General features: G+C 43.3%; 1 protein-coding gene across 1 annotated transcript in view; it reads right to left on the bottom strand.

The window, feature by feature from the left end:
* The window catches only part of CLCN6 (chloride voltage-gated channel 6), a 31,365-nt gene extending 12,512 nt beyond the window's left edge, over positions 1-18,853 (bottom strand). The window contains exons 1-11 of the mRNA XM_075279997.1: positions 18,692-18,853; positions 11,589-11,648; positions 8,081-8,146; positions 7,411-7,476; positions 5,592-5,658; positions 5,355-5,461; positions 5,149-5,275; positions 2,811-2,878; positions 2,554-2,612; positions 1,586-1,718; positions 602-715 (exon numbers count right to left, since the gene is read on the bottom strand). Of these exons, the coding sequence (XP_075136098.1) occupies positions 602-715; positions 1,586-1,718; positions 2,554-2,612; positions 2,811-2,878; positions 5,149-5,275; positions 5,355-5,461; positions 5,592-5,658; positions 7,411-7,476; positions 8,081-8,146; positions 11,589-11,648; positions 18,692-18,769 (945 nt within the window). The 5' untranslated portion in view covers positions 18,770-18,853. The remainder of the gene's footprint in view (positions 1-601; positions 716-1,585; positions 1,719-2,553; positions 2,613-2,810; positions 2,879-5,148; positions 5,276-5,354; positions 5,462-5,591; positions 5,659-7,410; positions 7,477-8,080; positions 8,147-11,588; positions 11,649-18,691) is intronic.
* Between the last annotated feature and the right edge of the window lie 27 nt (positions 18,854-18,880).

Raw genomic sequence — 18,880 nt, 5'->3', positions numbered from 1 at the left:
TAAATGTGCCACGATATGGCAAAATAGTGTCTAAAAATTTTGGGTCAAAGTAAGCCAACTAAAGGGTGCATTCACACTGAGTATACGCTGACTGATTCTGAACGTTAAAACACGTTCAGAATCAGCGCGTACAAAGCAGATCCCATTCATTTCAATGGGAGCCGGCATACGTGCGCTCCCCATAGAAATGAATGGGCTGCTTTTTTTCCCTATTGGTTTCAATGTGATATATTGCATTACAGAGTTGCATCTTCTTTTATACCTCAGAGCTGCGCTCACTATTCTGCTGGTGGAGTCACTATATACAAACATTATATTGCTAACCCAAAAGAGTTTACAGCCTGAATCATTATTCCAAAACGGATGATCTATAGTGAATACATGATTGTAATAGCTGGTGTATAAACCCTCAAAAACGTCAGGGCTGATCACACAAATGCCCAGCTCATACCCAGCAAAGGTTGTGAATAATACATGATACAGTTACAACACATTTGTGTACTACGTATATGTAAAGTGTATTTTACACGGAAGGATATTTTTTGCAGAACAGTCTGTTTTATATAAGTACAGATAAGGATGTAAATGTACACCTACGCACCTTGAATTCTCCAAAATTCAGCAGACCAGGAACTTGGAATGATCCCCAACTTGAAAACAGAATCCCAGATCGGAAGAAATTCAATGTAAATGTGGCAGACATGGAGCAGAAGAGCTGACAAGATAAGAGAATTAATAAGTCAGATCCACATAGTTTATATAGTTAGTACTGATGAAAAAAGACATGTCCATTAAGATCCTAGGGATGGGAGAAGTAGTGGGTGAAGGGAAGAAGTATGACAAACTGTACTACACTGTTTCCCCATTTTGATCCAGAAGAAGGTAGGAAATCCTAAAGAGGACAGACTGGTAAATACAGTATCCTCCTAGATCTCAAGTTTTTATCATACTGGATAAATGTGCAAGTATTCCATACATTTACATAGGAGTTTATGTTATTTTGCTGAAGGTATCTAAGCTTTTGCTGAAGCTGGCAGCTGTGACCAGCTCCTGGGGTAGGTGATTTCATAGGGTCACAGATCTTATGGCAAAGAAGCTTTATGTCTGGAGAATACACCTTTTGTTCTCCAGGCAAAGGGATTTTACTTGGAACAGCTTTTCCTCATATTGTTTGTATGGTCCCTTTACATATTTATACAGGTTTATCATGTTACCCAGTCTCTTCTCAAGACCAAATAATACTAGTTCTTTTAATCTGAGACATCCCACGCCCCACATCATTTCTGTGGTTCTGCTTTGTACCTTTTCTAACTCTAAGCCATGCCATCTATGAACTTCCCATTTAAACTTCTTGTGCCCAGAACTGAACTGCATATCCCAGATGGAGCAAAGATTTATAAAGTGGTAATACATCCCTGTCCTACGAGTCCATACCTCTCACCAAAACTCACACACTTCATGATCTACTCTGATGTGTATATACTACACATGGAAAACAGACGTATACCTAATATCTATACAATCAGCACTAATGTCTAAATCATTTAGCCCTATTTATCACAAGTAGATGACACATCCTACTTACCACTTTCCAAGTAAGCCCCTGATTCCAGAAGCTTGACCCTTCTTCCAAACTGAACAATGTTCCCCCAATAGGAGCTCCAAAAGCAGCAGCCACCCCTGCAGCAGCTCCAGCTGACACAAAATCCCTCTTGTCCCTAAAAACAATAGCAATGATTACAATTCTATGATTTATGACTCCCTTCTCCTCCAACCCCATCAAAGTAAGGGACCATTCACATCACGTTTTGATAATCAGTTTAACCTATCAGTTTCACAATTATAAAAAACAGATGCTAAAAATGAATTAAAACAAATGAAAATTCATGACCAGTCATAGATCGGTTTCTGTAGGACAGAAAAGGAGGACATGCCACACACTTGTGTCCTACAAAAAGAAAAAAAAAAACAAAGACAGAAACCGATCCATTTTTATTTAATATTGAATCCTTAAACAAATGAAAAGTGTCAATCCACTTTCATCACTTTTTAGCATCATTTTTTTTTTTTTTTTTTTTGCATCAGTAGAGACTGGTCAGTGAAACAAATGATCAAATGTTATGTGATTGCTAATCTTCACAAGTGTAAGTTCTCCATTCCTGGGGACCAGCTGTAACCCCTTATTCCAGACAATCACTGCATGCAGAACAAAGGCCCACGCACGTAGCAGCGAATGCACTCGGCATGACATCTGATGTCACCCTTCTGCAACCTCTAATGTAATCAGATATGAGGAATCAAAATTGCAGCTAAGGGGCCATCAAAAGCTTCCAAGTCTGCCATAAACTTCTGCCTATTAGCTATAATAAAGCCTAAATAAAGAATACAGCAAAATTGTTAAAATTATTTTGGTTCCTATAATGCAATAATAAAATTCTTGGTTCTCAAGGCGCAAAGTAGGCAGGTTTTAATGGGGTAACAGAAACAAATCATCAAGTAATGGTGTCCTAGAACCAACACCAGAATAGATGTATGGAAATCCATAATACTCACCTGTCACTGCGGAAATAAGGGAAATCAAAGCGGATCTTCTGGAAGGAAATACTCTGGAACTAAAAAGAAAAGAACACAGGTTCAGATACAAGGATATTATCCAAAATCATTTCTATCTACATTACAAGATGGATCATTGTAGATGACATCACTGCATTGTTTGATAACTTCCCTGACACCTGGAAAGCCGCCTGGATTATTCATTTATTTGGGAATATGAATACATAAGACATACATGCAATGTCAGAGGACCTCACCTGAGGCAGCCCTGCCCCCACAACGGCCCCACTGTGGATCATTGGTCCCTCCTTTCCAACAAAAAGTCCTGTGAAAAGATAAGAATTGTAAAGAAAAATGTAATAAATATATATAATTACATATGCCATAGCTAGTTGCTGCTCAAACATACAGCACCTATGTCCCCCAAACAAATGCATGCTCAGCCAAGCCGGTGTTGAGAATGGGGAGACGGGAATAAATCGCTGTCAGACACCTCTTCTTATCTGCCCTGGGAAAAAGAGGATCAGGCATGTTGAAATCCAACAAAAGCCTGAACTTTTTTGCCTCAACAAAAGCCACCAACTATTGCTTTACTCCAGGTGATAACAGCTGAAATTTTACTCACCGATTACCACTCCAGTCCAGCCTGACCTCCACTTCTTCCGCCAGAGAGCGCTGCAACATTTTTAAGCATCCATGCCCTGGAGGCAGAAGCGGAGGCCAGACGTGACATGACAGCAGATTAGGGAGTTAAATAAATAAATAAATAGTTCACTGCTTGCTGGAATAATTGAATAGGTAGCGGCTAAACGTGTGCATCACCAGAGGAAGTGGGTAAAAACAACAAACGGATATACTCACCTTTACTGGGCATCCACGGGTCTCACTGTGTCCTCTTCAGGACTATTCCACCCTGCGTCTGATGTCACACAGGGAACGCCGAGCGTCAGACTCGGCACACCCAACACAACCTAATCTAACCTCAGGCCTCAGGGGTGACCCCTGATGTGCATGACATCAGATAGATGCCTGAAGATGATGATGGGGACCACAGGACACCGCAAAAATGCTCAAGAGAGTAGAGGCAAGGCGAGGCAAGGTTAGTATAGGTTTTTGTTATTTTTTCTCACCTCCCTTGGGCCTCCCTTTAATATGCTCTAGGGTCTGAGGAGACCCCAAAGTATATTAGTACTTCATGTGTGAGGAAACCCAATATACTGTGGTGGGAGCCAGTAAAGGTGGGAATATACTGTATGGGGACCAGTAAAGAAGCAATATATTGTGTGGGAGTCAATAAAGTGATAAAACATTGCGAGGGACAGTAAAGAGGGTGTTATACTGTGAGGGGGTCAGTAAAAGGGATAACACACTGTGGGGGGCCAATAAGGAGGAAGTTATACTGCGTGTGGGCCAAATAATGGTATTTTTTGCTATGCAAAGTGGTGCAAGGGTGTAGCCTATAATTTTAATTAAGGGGGCCTGCCATCAAGGAAGCAAAGATCGCCAGGTCAGGTATTTGTGGGGAGCGGCACCTTTCTATAGGTGGCCTCAGGCATCAAAAAGGCTCACGCTTTGGGTTCTGCAACTGAACCAGACATTGAATCTGCAGCAAGATCAAACAGGACACCTCATTTTAGAAAAAGAAGCGTTCCATTTAATCCCATCAAGTTCAACCTACTTAAAAACTTCAGATGATCCAAATGAAGGCAGAAACCTCTTGATAAATGAAAGAGGCTGTATTTGTCCCCCTGGTGGCAATGGACTGATAATTTTATTATTATTATTATTATTTTTTTTTTATTTTTTTTTGCAAAGAAGATATCTTGCTTTTTGAATTCAGCGCACTATCGGCTTTCCCGATCTGTGCCCCGGGTAAAGTGCTATTGGTCCCCGTACCGTAGCGCTTTACAGTCAGAAGGGCGTTTCTGACAGTCAGTCAGCTACGTCCTTCTCCACAGCAGCGCCTATCACGCTGCACAGTGTGAGAGGGGAGGAACGCCCCCTCCCCTCCTGATAATACTCATCTATGGACGAGCACTGTGAGCAGAGGGAGGGGGCGTTTCTCCCCGCTCACACTGTACAGCGCGATAGGCGCTGCTGTGGAGAAGGACGTTCCTGACCGACTGTCAAAAACGCCTTTCTGACTGTAAAGCGTTACGGTACCGGGATCGATAGCACTTTACCCGGGGCACAGATCGGGAAAGCCGATAGTGCGCTGAATTCAGCGCACTGTCGGCTTTCCAGCAGTATATGGAACTGCCTGTGCCCAATCTGATGAAAGGTCCTCTTTAATGTAGAATACTGGCATTGAGTAATAGAGATCTGTCATTTATTTTGTGCCGAACTGCCTACATTTTTGGTAGCAATGCCACGATAGCACAGAGGGATGTGCTGCCAATAATGTAGGACAAAAGATGCATTATTGCCAGCACAATTAGTCAGGGCTTTTATTATACACAGCTACAGCTATAACTTTCGTATTGAAGATTAATCCACTAGTGAACCATTCGCAGTATAACTAACATGTTTATATTAAACCCTAAAGTAGCGTCTAACTTAGTCTTAACGCACCATGTGATATGCTGCTGGTCTTACCTCCAGACACACTGAATAAAACACCCAGAGCTTTGCAGACGAGTGTCCTAAGTCGGACCACACCGGGAACCTTCACACCATTCAGGTAACATTTGATCTCAGGAATTCCAGAACCTGCTGCCACAGGCTAGGTAAAACAGACAGAGAAATGCTCATGATTCTCTGCCTCTCAATGTTATATTGCTTTATAGCTTATGAGAAATTACCTGTATGAGGACAAATAATGTTGCAATGAAGGCAAAAGTCAAGTTAAACCCAAGAAGCTCCAGTAAAGAGAGGGCAAGGCATCCCCGGTCTGTACAGTCCTCCACAGCTGGCACTGTGTTAAGGAAAACATAAAGTGGGCCCTTTTACACAGTCCTGTAAAACCACATTGCAGGGAAAAGGTCCATAAGTACCGTATATCAAAACCCAGGCAACTCTGTTACACTGAGGAAGGATACAGCCTTGTACCACTCGGAACTTAAACTGAGAAAATAGGCGAACAAAGTAATCCACAAACAGTCCAACCTGCAAACAGGGAAAGAGATGTCAGCATGTAATACAAATGCAGAATAAACTCATCATCAACATTACTGACATGTCTCAGCAATGGCTAGACCCCAGGTCCCAGAAAACATTAGAGGGTCCCTTTAGCCTCATCGCATCTGGGGTGGCTTTAAAGAGGACCTTTCATCAGATTGGGCACAGGCAGTTCCGTCAGCTTTCCCGATCTGTGCCCCGGGTAAAGCGCTATCGATCCCGGTACCGTAGCGCTTTACAGTCAGAAGGGCGTTTCTGACAGTCAGTCAGGTACGTACTTCTCCACAGCAGCACCTATCGCGCTGTACTGTGTGAGCGGGGAGGAACACCCCCTCCCTCTGCTCACAGTGCTCGTCCATAGACGAGTAATATCAGGAGGGGAGCGGGCGTTCCTGTCCACTCACACAGTACAGCGCGATAGGCGCTGCTGTGGAGAAGGACGTACCTGACTGACTGTCAGAAACGTCCTTCTGACTGTAAAGTACTACAGTACCGGGACCGATAGCGCTTTATCTGGGGCACAGATCGGGATAGCCCAATCTGATGAAAGGTCATCTTTAAGTTAAGGAAATAGCCAAGCAGACTGTGCTACTCTATTTCTGTAACTCCCACAGAAATTAATAGAATGTACAGAAACAGCTTACCCCTAGTGCTACACCATTTCCGTAACTCACATTCACTTTTATGGAAATAGTGTAGCACAGCCTGCTTGGTTGTTTCTGTAACTCCTGTCCTGGTAGTAGGGACATCCAGATACTTAGTGGCTGAGGAGGAAATACCCCTTTAAGAATTACTATATTTAAACCATATGGTAATGGATATCTTCAATTTATTTTGTGCAGAACTGCCTATGTTTTCAGTAGCCACAATTATACAGAGGGATGTGGCGCCAATAATGTAGGACAAAAGATGTATTATAGGCAGCAGAATTAGACAGGGCTTATATTGGAAATAAGAGCTCGCTGCCAATAACAGTTCTGAATATCGGCCTGTCTAATAGGGCTTTAAACCTGCTAAGCCTAGATTCACCTGTGAAGCTCAGTCCATGTAAGTGCCAGATTTCCAGGCCTGAAAAGTGTATGTAGGGAGAAGGACTTTAGGGTTAGTTCACACGGGGGCAATGAGACAGATTTTGACAGCAGATTTCACCACAAAATCTGCCTCCATACAATGGTGGTCTATGGAGACTGCTAGCTTTCGTTTTTCTGCTAGGAGTTTTTTGCTGCTAGCAGAAAAAATAAGCGACATGACCTTTCCTCAGGCGGATTCCACCTGAGGAAAGCAATAGAAGTGAATGGGAGGCAAAAACCGCAACCGAAAACGCCTAGCGTTTTTTTTACAGTCCATTCACTTTAGGGGAGGGGAAAACCGCCTGGCAGGAGGTTTCTGCATGTGAACTAGCCCTAAGTGTAATAGTTAGCTATAATGCTTACAAGTCCCTGGCCTCCAGCAACATACTGTCCCGTACTACAATCTCTCTGAGGACAGTAGGTAACAAGGAGGCAGGGACTCCTAAGCATTAAAGTTATCTATGATGCTAGGTGTCACTCTCCCTGCAGACGCTTTAGGCTGGAAAAACTGGCACTCACACGGATCACGAGTTAGTAGGAGATAATCATTACAAACTAAACAACTTTTTAGCAGCAAAGCCAAAACAATTATTATCTATTGGTAGTAAATCATTAATATGATTAACAAAATAATGGAAAAAAAAAACAAAACACATTAAAAATCATGTACCAGTCCTGTGCACACGCCAATAGCAAACACCATGATCCACCGAACTGCTTCATACCGTCGGGACTTCTGCAAATAGAGGGGAAAAAAACAGCAAATTAACATTGGATTCAATGGGATATAAATAAATAATGTGAATCCTTGTATAGGGAACTTTTAGTTCTCAGATTCTTCACCCCTGTGTAGAATTGAAACTCTTCTCTCCTTTTCATTGCTTGATCTCAGTTAATGGAAACATTGATGGTTTACATTTATACTGTATATAGTCCTGGTCGGTGATCTGGGGATTCGTTACAATGTATCAGTGTAGGCCATAGCTGCAGTACTATGGAGGTTTGCCTACACAGACACATTGTAAAGTTGTATAAACAGTAATCTTCATCTCTAATGTAATATTTTATCTACTGAAGAGAGATGTACAATAGTACAGAATGGCTGCAGCATGGTATATCAAATTCTATGACACTGCTCTACTACTGCAGACACGGTTTATGGTATCCGGTATGCTACTAAGACTGTTGTATATAAGCCTATGATTGCTGGGAGCGGACTAGGAATCTGAGAACTCTGTGTCTTTCCAGTAACTTTGGCGTGGGAGCTCTCCTGATTGGAGCAGTAGCAATTGTTATGCATTGGAGGTGGCACTTCCAATACTTGTGCTTTAGTTTATTACCTTGTGGGTAATGGATTCCAGCACTTCCAGGTAGGGGTCATTGATGCAACGGTCATAGTCCAAACTCTGCAGCACAGAGACAAAGAGAAAATGACAAGTGAAAGGAACATAACAGTGACAAGAGAGCAATAGAGGTCTTAAAACATACTATACATTGTAAAATAGCTTTTAGGTCAGGGCCCTATGTATCGTAAACAATGCAAAAACCGCAGCATTTTCAATCACTGCAATGTGGATGAGATTCTAGCAAATCCCATCCACACATTGCAGAAAAATATGCAAAAGCGTTGTGCTTTTTTGCTGTGGCCTGCTACGTGGGGACTTAGCCTAAATAAATTAATAATACCGGCGAATGTAAGAAACTCTAATAAACAGATATAGCAAAGTTAACCCAAACTTCTGCAATTGGTTAAACTACTGCAGTGCGATATCATCACGGAAAACAACAAAAACTAAAGAAAAGTCATTGAAATATTTTTCCATTGACTTTTCATTGTTTTTTTATTGTCTTCCTTTTCACATAATGAGGCAATAAATCTGCCAGCAGCAACCTCCACCTTCTCCATAGACTTCTGTGTGCAGGGTAATGATCTGCTATAAAGATAAACAGCCTGAGTGAAGATAAGGAGGAGAGCAGTTTAATGCATGGAGAAGGAAATATATTTCTTTAGATAGGTTACAAAGTTTCTTATATTTACATGTAATATTCATTTATGGAAAGTTCTTGAACCCAGCAGTCTGAAGACCAGTGTCCTGCACATATACCAAGTCTACAATAGTAGGATGTTTTGCTTTAAAACAACCTGTGTCTACAAAGTGCATCTGTGCAACTTTCTTAAAGGTTTCATTTTTACAATGTTCACTGTGCAACCAAAATGACAGGTCACCTGTATTCTAGGTTTTGCTACGATTCCGGAGATAAATTTATATAGTACAAATTTATATAATAAATGTATCCACTTAACAAAAATACAAAACTTTGCAAAAAAAATGTTGGTTTTTTTTTATTAACGTCACCATATTCTGACACCTGTAACTTTTTTATATGACTGTGTACAGGGATGCATAGGGCATCTATTTTTAATGGGGCAGGTGTACTTTTTGGGGAATATCTATTGCTTTGATCACTTTTTATTCAAATTGTTATCAGAGGCGAAACAGCAAAAAAAAAAAGAGTCAGTTTGGCATTTCTGGTTTTTTTTTGCTGTTACGGTTTTCACCATATAGAAAAAGATTTTTAGAAGTTTGTAGACCAGGTATTTTTGGACACAGGGATAACTAATGTGTATGTATTTCACAGTACTTTTATATGTATTCTATCTAGGGAAAGGGGGGTGATGTGAATATTAAAAAAAATTAAAATTTTTTTAATTTAAACCTCAGGTGGTCCGATTACTAATGCAATGCAAAATACAGCAGAGAGCAGCCGATCATACACTAAATGCCAGAAGTCATGGCACAGATTGACTACCAAAAATGGCTGGTGCCCATGCGCCATTGGCAAAACTGCACCTCAATCAGCTTTGACTAGGGCACCAGGGGCCCTAATGCCAGCAATCAGTATAATACAGTAGAGACAAGGCAGCTATTGCGGCTGCTCAGCTCCTGAGCGGCTGCCATATTTAAATACCCAGCATCCACCATACTACTACGCAGATGTCGGGAAGTGGTTAAAGATAAGACTATCACTGTAAATAATGCGGTAATAAATGAGCTCCTCCTCCCCCTTCCATAGATTACTGTGTGTGAGGTCAGTATGAGACAATCCTATAAACAGTCTAAGAGTAAAGATTAGAAAGAAGAAAGTACCAAAGTGGAGTAGGAAAAATACAGTACAGTGCAAAGGTTTAGGCATACTGTAAAGTAAGAACGCCTTCAGAAATAGAAGTGTTAATAGTTTATTTTTGTCAATTAACAAAATGAAGTGACTGAACAAAAGAGAAATGTAAATGAGATCAGTGTTGGGTGTGACCACCATTTGTCTTCAAAACAGAATCAGTTCTTCTAGTTACCCTTGAACATGGTTTATGAAGGAAAGTCCAAACATCTTGGAGAACCAAGCACAGATCTTCTGTGGATGTAGGCTCGATCAACTCCTTCTGTCTCTTCATAAAATCCCAGACAGACTGGATGTTGTTAAAGGGGTTGTGCAGGATAAACTTTTAAAGCTTAAATCTGATGGGGGCACTTAAATTAAAAAAAAAAAAAAGCATACTCACCTGTCCCAGTTGCTCATTTGTTGCCCCGCTCCTCCCGACTCATTTGCTCTACCAGGTCTCTTCTGGCATTGTGCTGAAGTCGCTGATTGGCCTCAGTGGTCACATGACCGCTGAGGCCAATCAGCAGCCTTAACAAGAGAACCCGTAATGTCAAGGTAGTGACATTCAGGCCCTTCACTGATTGGCCTCAGCGGTCACGGAGTTTTACAGTCAGGGCAAAGTGTATGGGATTCTAGCAAGTCCCATGCCCACTTTGTGGGAAAAACTGCAGTGTGGACACACTGCGATTTCCAAAACCACGCCGGTTTTGGAAATCGCAGCATGCCAATTATATTCTACGGAAATGCCAGCAGTTATCCCATAGGTATAATTGAAACAGAAAGTCCGCAGAGGAAACCTCTGCAAACTTTCTGTCTAAAGCGCTGCGGGAAGAACCACCATGCGTTTCTACCGCGTTTTTTTCCTGCAGCACTTTTTTGCTGCAGAACAACCCCCTAGCCTTAGAAATTGTTTTAAGCTTTTTAGAAAGTCTTGGTACTGTCCGATAAAGAAGGTGTGGGGTTAAATTCCAAAACATGCATATACAACGTCTGGAAAGTTCCACACATTAAGAAGGGAGTCTGGAACGCTATAAAATGTTAAGATATGCAAACATCTATGATTGATTGTATACCTTGGGGACTCTGGGTTCACCCCAGGCTTGTATACAAATGTGTTTTACTTGCTTGATTGTACTAGCTTACTTAGTTTCTATCCTTTTATTAAATCACTTACTTCAGTGGTGTGCAGCATCCTTGGTTCTCACTATCCTTAGAACCCACAGTAATACATCGTGACATGACATACACTGTACATCTTACTGTATACAATCTATATGTAGATGCATCTTTAAAGGACTATTCCAATTTTGTAAAGTAATGTAATGTCTGTAGGATATACCATCCCTTTAAGACTGGTGGAGGTTTGACCTCTTGGACTGCCAACAATACTGAGAGTGATCCAGCCACAGTCCTAATTTTCCACAGCATCCCCATGTAAATTTGTCTTGCACAGCAATGCTCACAGTCACATGGCTGTGCACGAACTGAGGACAACACTTTAGTGAAGAGAAACTGTAGAAAATGAAGAACACACAGGGCAAAATGAGCGCAGCAGCCCCATCATTCTCAGAATTACCAGGGGGTCCTAGAGTTCAGACCCTCACCTATCACATGGCATAGCCTAGCAATAGAACATCCATATTTACCACTGGTCAGGTGACTTCAGGTGACTTAATCTGAGAAACTTACTTCATAATCTTTGCGTGGTAGGATCTCCTCATCTTCTTCACGCGTCTCCCCTAAAATAGTCTAGAAGACAATGATAACAGGGTATGGTTAGGAAAGATTCCAAGTAATAATTGAAAGGAACGTTCTGTTTTGTCATCGATAGTTGTCATTTTCATGATAAAAAGAAAGGTCACGGAGCTCATGCCTGTTCATTTCTGCACAGTATTTCATTTGTTAGACCAGAGGTTTGTGCTCTAGGGCTGCCCATGCTACTTAAGACAGAAATTGTCACCATGAGAAGCCAATCTGAAGGCTATGGAGAGTTGTGTTCGGATGCCAGGTCACTCAGTTACCCACTTCAAGTCTATGAACTACAAGATGCAGCCTCAACTTTTTTTGCCCCATGGACCGGTTCCAAGATAGACAATTTGCATATACATACTCAATCCATGTGAATGTCGAATTTACTGGCCAATACATTATGCTGGGAAAGGGATTCCTAGCATTATACTTAGGTATGATGCTACTGTAGTAGTACCTGTCTCACAACATTATGTATAGGATGTAAAATCCGGCAATCACACGGACTGAGCCCAAGAATCGGAGTGTGAAAGTGAAGTTTCCAATGAGGAGCGCCCTGGCCGGGAACTAACTAGAATAGTAAGATCCCTGCCAGGGTGCTCCACATTGGCTCCTTCTCCCTGCACACAAGCTGCACCCACTAGGCGCTGCCCAGAATTTAAAGAGCATCCTGCGGCCTGGTACAAGGTGATCCATGGCCTGGTGGTTGGGGACCTCTGCATTAGAGGATCTTTTCTGCTTCTGATTGACTGTAGCTGTCAGCTATCTAGGAAGGAGGCAGAGCAGGAGTCACAGTTGGAACCGGCTGGTGAGAAATAATGAGTTGGTGTTGGTCGTTTGGATTACCAACTTCTCAACCCTGGTGGCTACTTGTAGTAGTAAACAATGGGATGGCACTCCTGTATCTGGTCACATAACAGCCTGCATGTACACCGGGAAGGCAGATAGAGTGATTATTGCCAGCCATTATTGGAATATTCTAGATTATTGGGAACTGTTCCAATATGGTTGTACTCGAAATATCAACTTTATTTGTGCACTAGCTGGTACCCGCGACTTCGTCTGCGGTGATTGTAGAAGTGTGTAAATACAGGCGTGGGTAAGGTTTTCGTACTGAGTATAAGGTATGGGATATGAAATGTAACTTTGTATCTTGTTGTTGCTGTAATTCAGAGAATACATGAGACTTTTGTGTTGAATGTAATTTGTATTTCAGCTGCTATATGGTGTTGGTATAATCTGTACATAGTGTCTTTGGGACAGTGGTATTACAAGTGAATATACCTCGATATACGACATTGTATGATTTGTTATTTTCTGCCAGTAGTGTGTTGACCTTTTTTTGTTAGTTGCCATATTCTGATAGCAGTCACTTTTTTATTTGTCTGTGTCGGGGGATGTGTTTTTTTGCGGGGCCGGGTGTAGTTTGTAGTTGTTGCTTTTTCGGGAAATACTATTGGTTTGATCACTTTTGATTGATATTTGTATGATAATGAAAATAGTGAAAAAACAGCGGTTTAGGACTTTTCAGTATGTTTGCCGCTACGGCGTTAAGCGTCCAGGCAAAATATTTGTATAGCTTTGTAGAGCGGGCGATTTCGGACACAGGGATACCTAACATGTATGTGTTTCACAGTATTTAACTACTTTTATATGTGTTCTAGGGAAAGGGGGGGGGGATTTGAATTTGTAATACTTTTTATTTTGGTTGTTTTTTTTTGTTTTTGCATTTATTAGACCGCCTAGGGGTATTGGCATGGGTGGGCGGTGTCGAGGATTGTCAGAGCGGTGGGGGTCGGCAAACATGGCTGCTCCGGAGCGTTAAAGAGCGCCTCCTGGAGTATCGTTAAGGTGAGGGGTAAAGTGGTAAAGTATATGTATATGTGATTGTGTGGGGTTAGGGGCGAGGCTGTAGAGGGCAATATGAATTTTGGGGCTTGCTATGGTCCAAAGTGTGTGAGATTGCAGAGATGGTGGTGTGAGTTTGGGGTTTGTGGGGGTCCTGGCACAAACGTATGTGCGCTATTGTGACGAAAAGTAACCTATTGCGCAATCGGGTATATTAACTATGTTTGTGGAAACTTTCAGCCAAATCGGTCGAGCGGGTTTTGCGTGATTGAGGAACAAACATCCAAACACACAAACCCACAAACATCCAAACTCACAAACATCCAAACTCACAAACTTTCACATTTTTTTCTGGAGCAACCAAACAACATGTGGGGCAGCTATAAATGGAATCAGTCACAATAACAAAGTCTACGTGAAATCCTGTAAATCAGCATTCCTGCACATTCCGCAGAAGCAGTACATTCATAGAGCGCCATGTCTTACCCATATCCAACCCAGCCAGTCTAGAATTTCAAAATAATAACTTTCTATGTATCAGCGACAGCAATGAAGAAAAGGATTCTGCTCGTAAGACTTTGCAATATAAACGTAAAAAGGCTTTAGGAGAAGCAATATGGCTTCCTTTCTAGTGTACAGTACAGATAAAATGTCTTGTGGCAATGTTTAGGGAGAGGATGTTGTAAGTGACCCTAACGATTTACACTGCACTCTATGCTGACCACTAAGTCAGCAAACAGAGGAGTCTGGATGTTGTATGTCTGTAAACCCCAAAGACATCATTGTAGAATTTGGGCATAGCAAAAAAAAAAAAAAAAAAAGCTGAAAAATTATCTGCATTTAATGGTTAAAGGGATTGCCCAGATTTAGCAGAAAAAAAGTTATTTTTTTTTTGTATAATGAAAAGTTTTCAGTACACTTTCTGTATCAATTCCTCACAGTTTTCTAGATCTCTGCTTGCTGTCATCCATTGCTTACTTGCAGTGGATACAAATCTGCTATGGCCATGTGATGGACACACAGGTGCACGGCTTGTTACAGGACAGAGCTCAGATTTAGGTGCTGTCACTGTAATGAGCTGTGCAACGGTGTGTCCATCACATAACTGTATATCACAGGACCACGGGACTGATTTTTATCCACTGAAAGCAAGCAGAGATCTAGAAAACTGTGAGGGCTTCATACAGAAAACATATTGGAGAATTGTAGAACTTTTCATTATACAAATAATAACTTGTGGAAATTGGAAACCCCCTTAAAGGGATTCTACCATTAAAATGGAATTTTTTCTCATTGACACGTCAGAATAGCCTTAAGAAAGGCTATTCTTCTCCTACCTTTAGATGTCTTCTTCGCGCCGCTATTTGGTAGAAATCCCGGTTCTAGTCGGTAGACAAATGAGTACTCTCGTAGAACTGGGGGCGGGCCACAGCACTCAAACAGCACTGGCAGCGTCCCCAATGCTGCAAGAGAACTCTCCAGCGCCGCCTCCATCTTTTTCAGGAACGGCCTCTTCCCACATCTTCTTCCGGCACGGGCGGTCAAACTTCTAGGCCTCGGGCAGAGCCAACTGCACATGCCCGAGGCCACAAGAAAAATGGCCACTTACACAGTAAGTAAGTAGCCATTTTCTTGTGGCCTGTGGACATGCGCAGTTGGCTCTGCCCTAGGCCTAGAAGTTTGACTGACCGCGCCGGAAGAAGACGCGTGAAGAGGCCGTTCCTGAAGAAGATGGAGGCGGCGCTAGAGAGTTCTCTCGCAGCATTGGGGACGCTGCCAATGCTGTTTGAGTGCTGTGGCCCGCCCCCAGTGCTGCGAGAGAACTCATTTGCATTCCGATGAAAACCGGGATTTATACTGAACGGAGGCGCAGAGAAGACATCTAAAGGTAGGAGAAGAATAGCCTTTCTTAAGGCTATTCCTACGTGTCAACAAGAAGAAAAAACAATTTTAATGGTACAAAAAAAAAAATGATACACTGCTGGGGTGGGGTTGTCAAACTAGAAGCCCCTTCTATTACCTGGAAATACTCTAAGGCAGCATTCACACTGAGTAACGCTGGCGTTTTTTGTGCTTATTTTTGCACATAGCGCCGCGTTAACGCCTCGTATACGCCGCGCTATTTTGCGGTCGCGTTGAACGGCGCAAACGCGGCGCTATGTGCAAAAATAAGCACAAAAAACGCCAGCGTTACTCAGTGTGAATGCTGCCTAAGAGGATATTTTACAAGAGGATTCTGCATAATGGTAATTGATGAGATGAGGAGATGGATGAGAAAATACCCCTTTACTACCTGAATGCAGTAAAACATATCCTTAGGTGTAAATGGTGACCCCGAGCAATGCGCAAATAAAGTTTCCACCTTGTATGTATGCAAATAACACGCCTGGGAGTGTGCACAGTGGCTCCAAGCTATTGTTTGCACAGGAGATACCGCGTGATCAAACAATGAAAGTCTATGGGCACAGTCATGTTATGGCACATGTGTATAACGCATATCACGTGCTGTAAATACATCATATGTTCTAAGGTGGTCTGAAGAATAAATGGAACAATTGGAAGTTTAACAATGGAAAATCCGAGATGTGCTGACATCTCCAATGGGATTGCAATGAACGTAAATGAATTCCATTGACTTCAATGGGCACACCACCTCCATAACCCACAAAGGCTACAGCCCCTTTACTCTTGTCAGTGAGGGTGAGGTTCCTAGTTCACTAAAAGGAGGCAGGACACCTAGCCATGATCTTATAATGGCGAGAATATTTCCACAGGGTTTATTCACACATTGCAGTCATGTTGCTTTTTTTTTGTTGTTGCAACAATTGTCCCATAATAGAGGCAACAGCACTCCATTATTGTTGTGAGGAAATTAATTCCTCCAGAGCAGGACACACGTGACTCTCACATCCCCAGATTAGTAATTACTTCAGATTAGAAGCCTCTCTCCCTGTAAAGAGCCTGAATAAACAAAAAAGTCAAACATTACAGCAGCGGTCAGCGGGTCCACCTGGAACTGCCCACATCTATGTCTGCCTGCCTATTACAGCTTCACTCATGGTAGCCAGAAAAATGAGCCATGAAAGTTATTCAGATGTATGGGAGTGATTGTTACTACATCTCAGATTTCACAGGAGGAGGGTATGGGGGTGTGATCGGTGGGAATGACAGGGGTTATGAGAGGGATGTGATCAGTGGGGGGGTCAGATGTATAAGAGATGGAATGGGCGATTATGGAGGCGTCAGCTATGAAAGGTTGTGATCATGGGGTGTCATCACTAGGTTTGCACGTATGAGGATTGAGGACATGAAGGACAGATGATGAGTACATGACAATTATAATGGGTGTGTTTCAGGATACAGAATGTGACTGATGTATGATAGGTGTGTAGTAGGACTATTAAAAGGCATGTGACAAGCAGACACCCAATGTTGTAGTCAAGTGAGGGTTAGATTATTGGGTAAAGAGTTATTTGACTGGAAGGTGCCTGGCGTATGGTACGTGTAATGGGCAACCATTTTGCGTGTGAAGAGTGGGCAAACGCCCACTTTATCGAGACGTGTGACTGACAAGTGACATTATGAGGGGATAACATGAGGCATTATGAAGGGATTGTGCCCGGTATATGAGGCATTACAATGTGCAAGTGCCCAGTGTATAAGGTATGTGACAGGCAGGTGCAGGGTTATGAAGCATGCAATAGGGAAGTGCTGGGTATATGAAGCTTTAGATGGTGTCTATTTTATGGGCAACTGACTGGAACATGAGGAGTGTGACATAAGGGTATATGAGGCATATGACGGCCTGCATGAGATGTGACGGACAAGTGCCCGGGGTATCACGCTTGTGGCAAGCAGGTACCATGTATATCAGGGATATGATAAGCAGGTGCTCCATGTATCAGGTATGTGATGAGCTGCATGAGACTTGTGACTGGCAGGTGCCCAGAGTATCAGGCTAGTGACGGGCAGGTAGCATGTGATGGCTGTATCAAGCTTGTGACGGGCAGATGCTCCCCGTGCCTCAGGCATGTCACAGGCATGTAATAGGCTTGTAATGGGCGGGGGAATCAGGAATGTGATGGGCAGCTGCCCACTGTACTAGGCTTGTGATGGGCAGGGTATCAGGCATGTGATGGGCAGCTGCCCACTGTACTAGGCTTGTGATGAGCAGGTCCCCAGGGTATCAGCATGTGATGGGCATCTGTCCACTGTACTAGGATTGTGATGGGCCGGGTAACAGGAATGTGATGGGCAGCTGCCCACTATATGAGGCTTGTGATGGGCAGGGTATCAGGCATGTGATGGGCAGCTGCCCACTGTACTAGGCTTGTGATGAGCAGGTCCCCAGGGTATCAGCATGTGATGGGCAGCTGCCCACTGTACTAGGATTGTGATGGGCAGGGTATCAGGAATGTGATGGGCACCTGCCCACTATATGAGGCTTGTGATGGGCAGGGTATCAGGAATGTGATGGGCGGCTGCCCACTATATGAGGTTTGGGATGGGCAGGGTATCAGGTATGTGATGGGCAGCTGCCCACTATATGAGGTTTGGGATGGGCAGGGTATCAGGAATGTGATGGGCAGCTGCCCACTGTACTAGGCTTGTGATGGGCAGGGTATCAGGTATGTGATGGGCAGCTGCCCACTATATGAGGCTTGGGATGGGCAGGGTATCAGGTATGTGATGGGCAGCTGCCCACTATATGAGGTTTGGGATGGGCAGGGTATCAGGAATGTGATGGGCAGCTGCCCACTATATGAGGTTTGGGATGGGCAGGGTATCAGGTATGTGATGGGCAGCTGCCCACTATATGAGGTTTGGGATGGGCAAGGTATCAGGTATGTGATGGGCAGCTGCCCACTATATGAGGTTTGGGATGGGCAGGGTATCAGGAATGTGATGGGCAGCTGCCCACTGTACTAGGCTTGTGATGGGCAGGGTATCAGGACTGTCATGGGCAGCTGCCCACTATATGAGGCTTGTGATGGGCAGGGTATCAGGTATGTGATGGGCAGGTGTATGGAGCACATGTGAGGAGGACTACAGCAGGCAGGTGTATGCTATGATGGAGCAGATACACGACGTCATGTGGGATGAGAGTGACAAAGGAAACCATCATTATGGAGGTAAGTGACACTACAATCACAGCCCCGCCTCCTGCCAATAATGTCCTGAATCCGAACTCTCACCAGCTCCTCCGGGGTGCGGCTCTCCCGATCCCCACAGCAGCAACAACAGCAGCACACCGAACCCCGGCACGTCGCCATCTTTCTGCCACCCCCTCCTCCCAGACAGGCGGCTGTCACATGACAACAACAGCAGTCCCTACAAGCCCCCCTAGAGGCAGCCTGCAGGACACGCCCAGACAGTATCACGTG

Source organism: Leptodactylus fuscus, chromosome 6, assembly GCF_031893055.1.
Source record: "Leptodactylus fuscus isolate aLepFus1 chromosome 6, aLepFus1.hap2, whole genome shotgun sequence".
Classification (NCBI taxonomy): Eukaryota; Metazoa; Chordata; class Amphibia; order Anura; family Leptodactylidae; genus Leptodactylus; species Leptodactylus fuscus.
The sequence above is the reverse complement of the archived record's forward strand: the minus strand, read 5'-3'. Positions and strand labels throughout refer to the sequence as shown.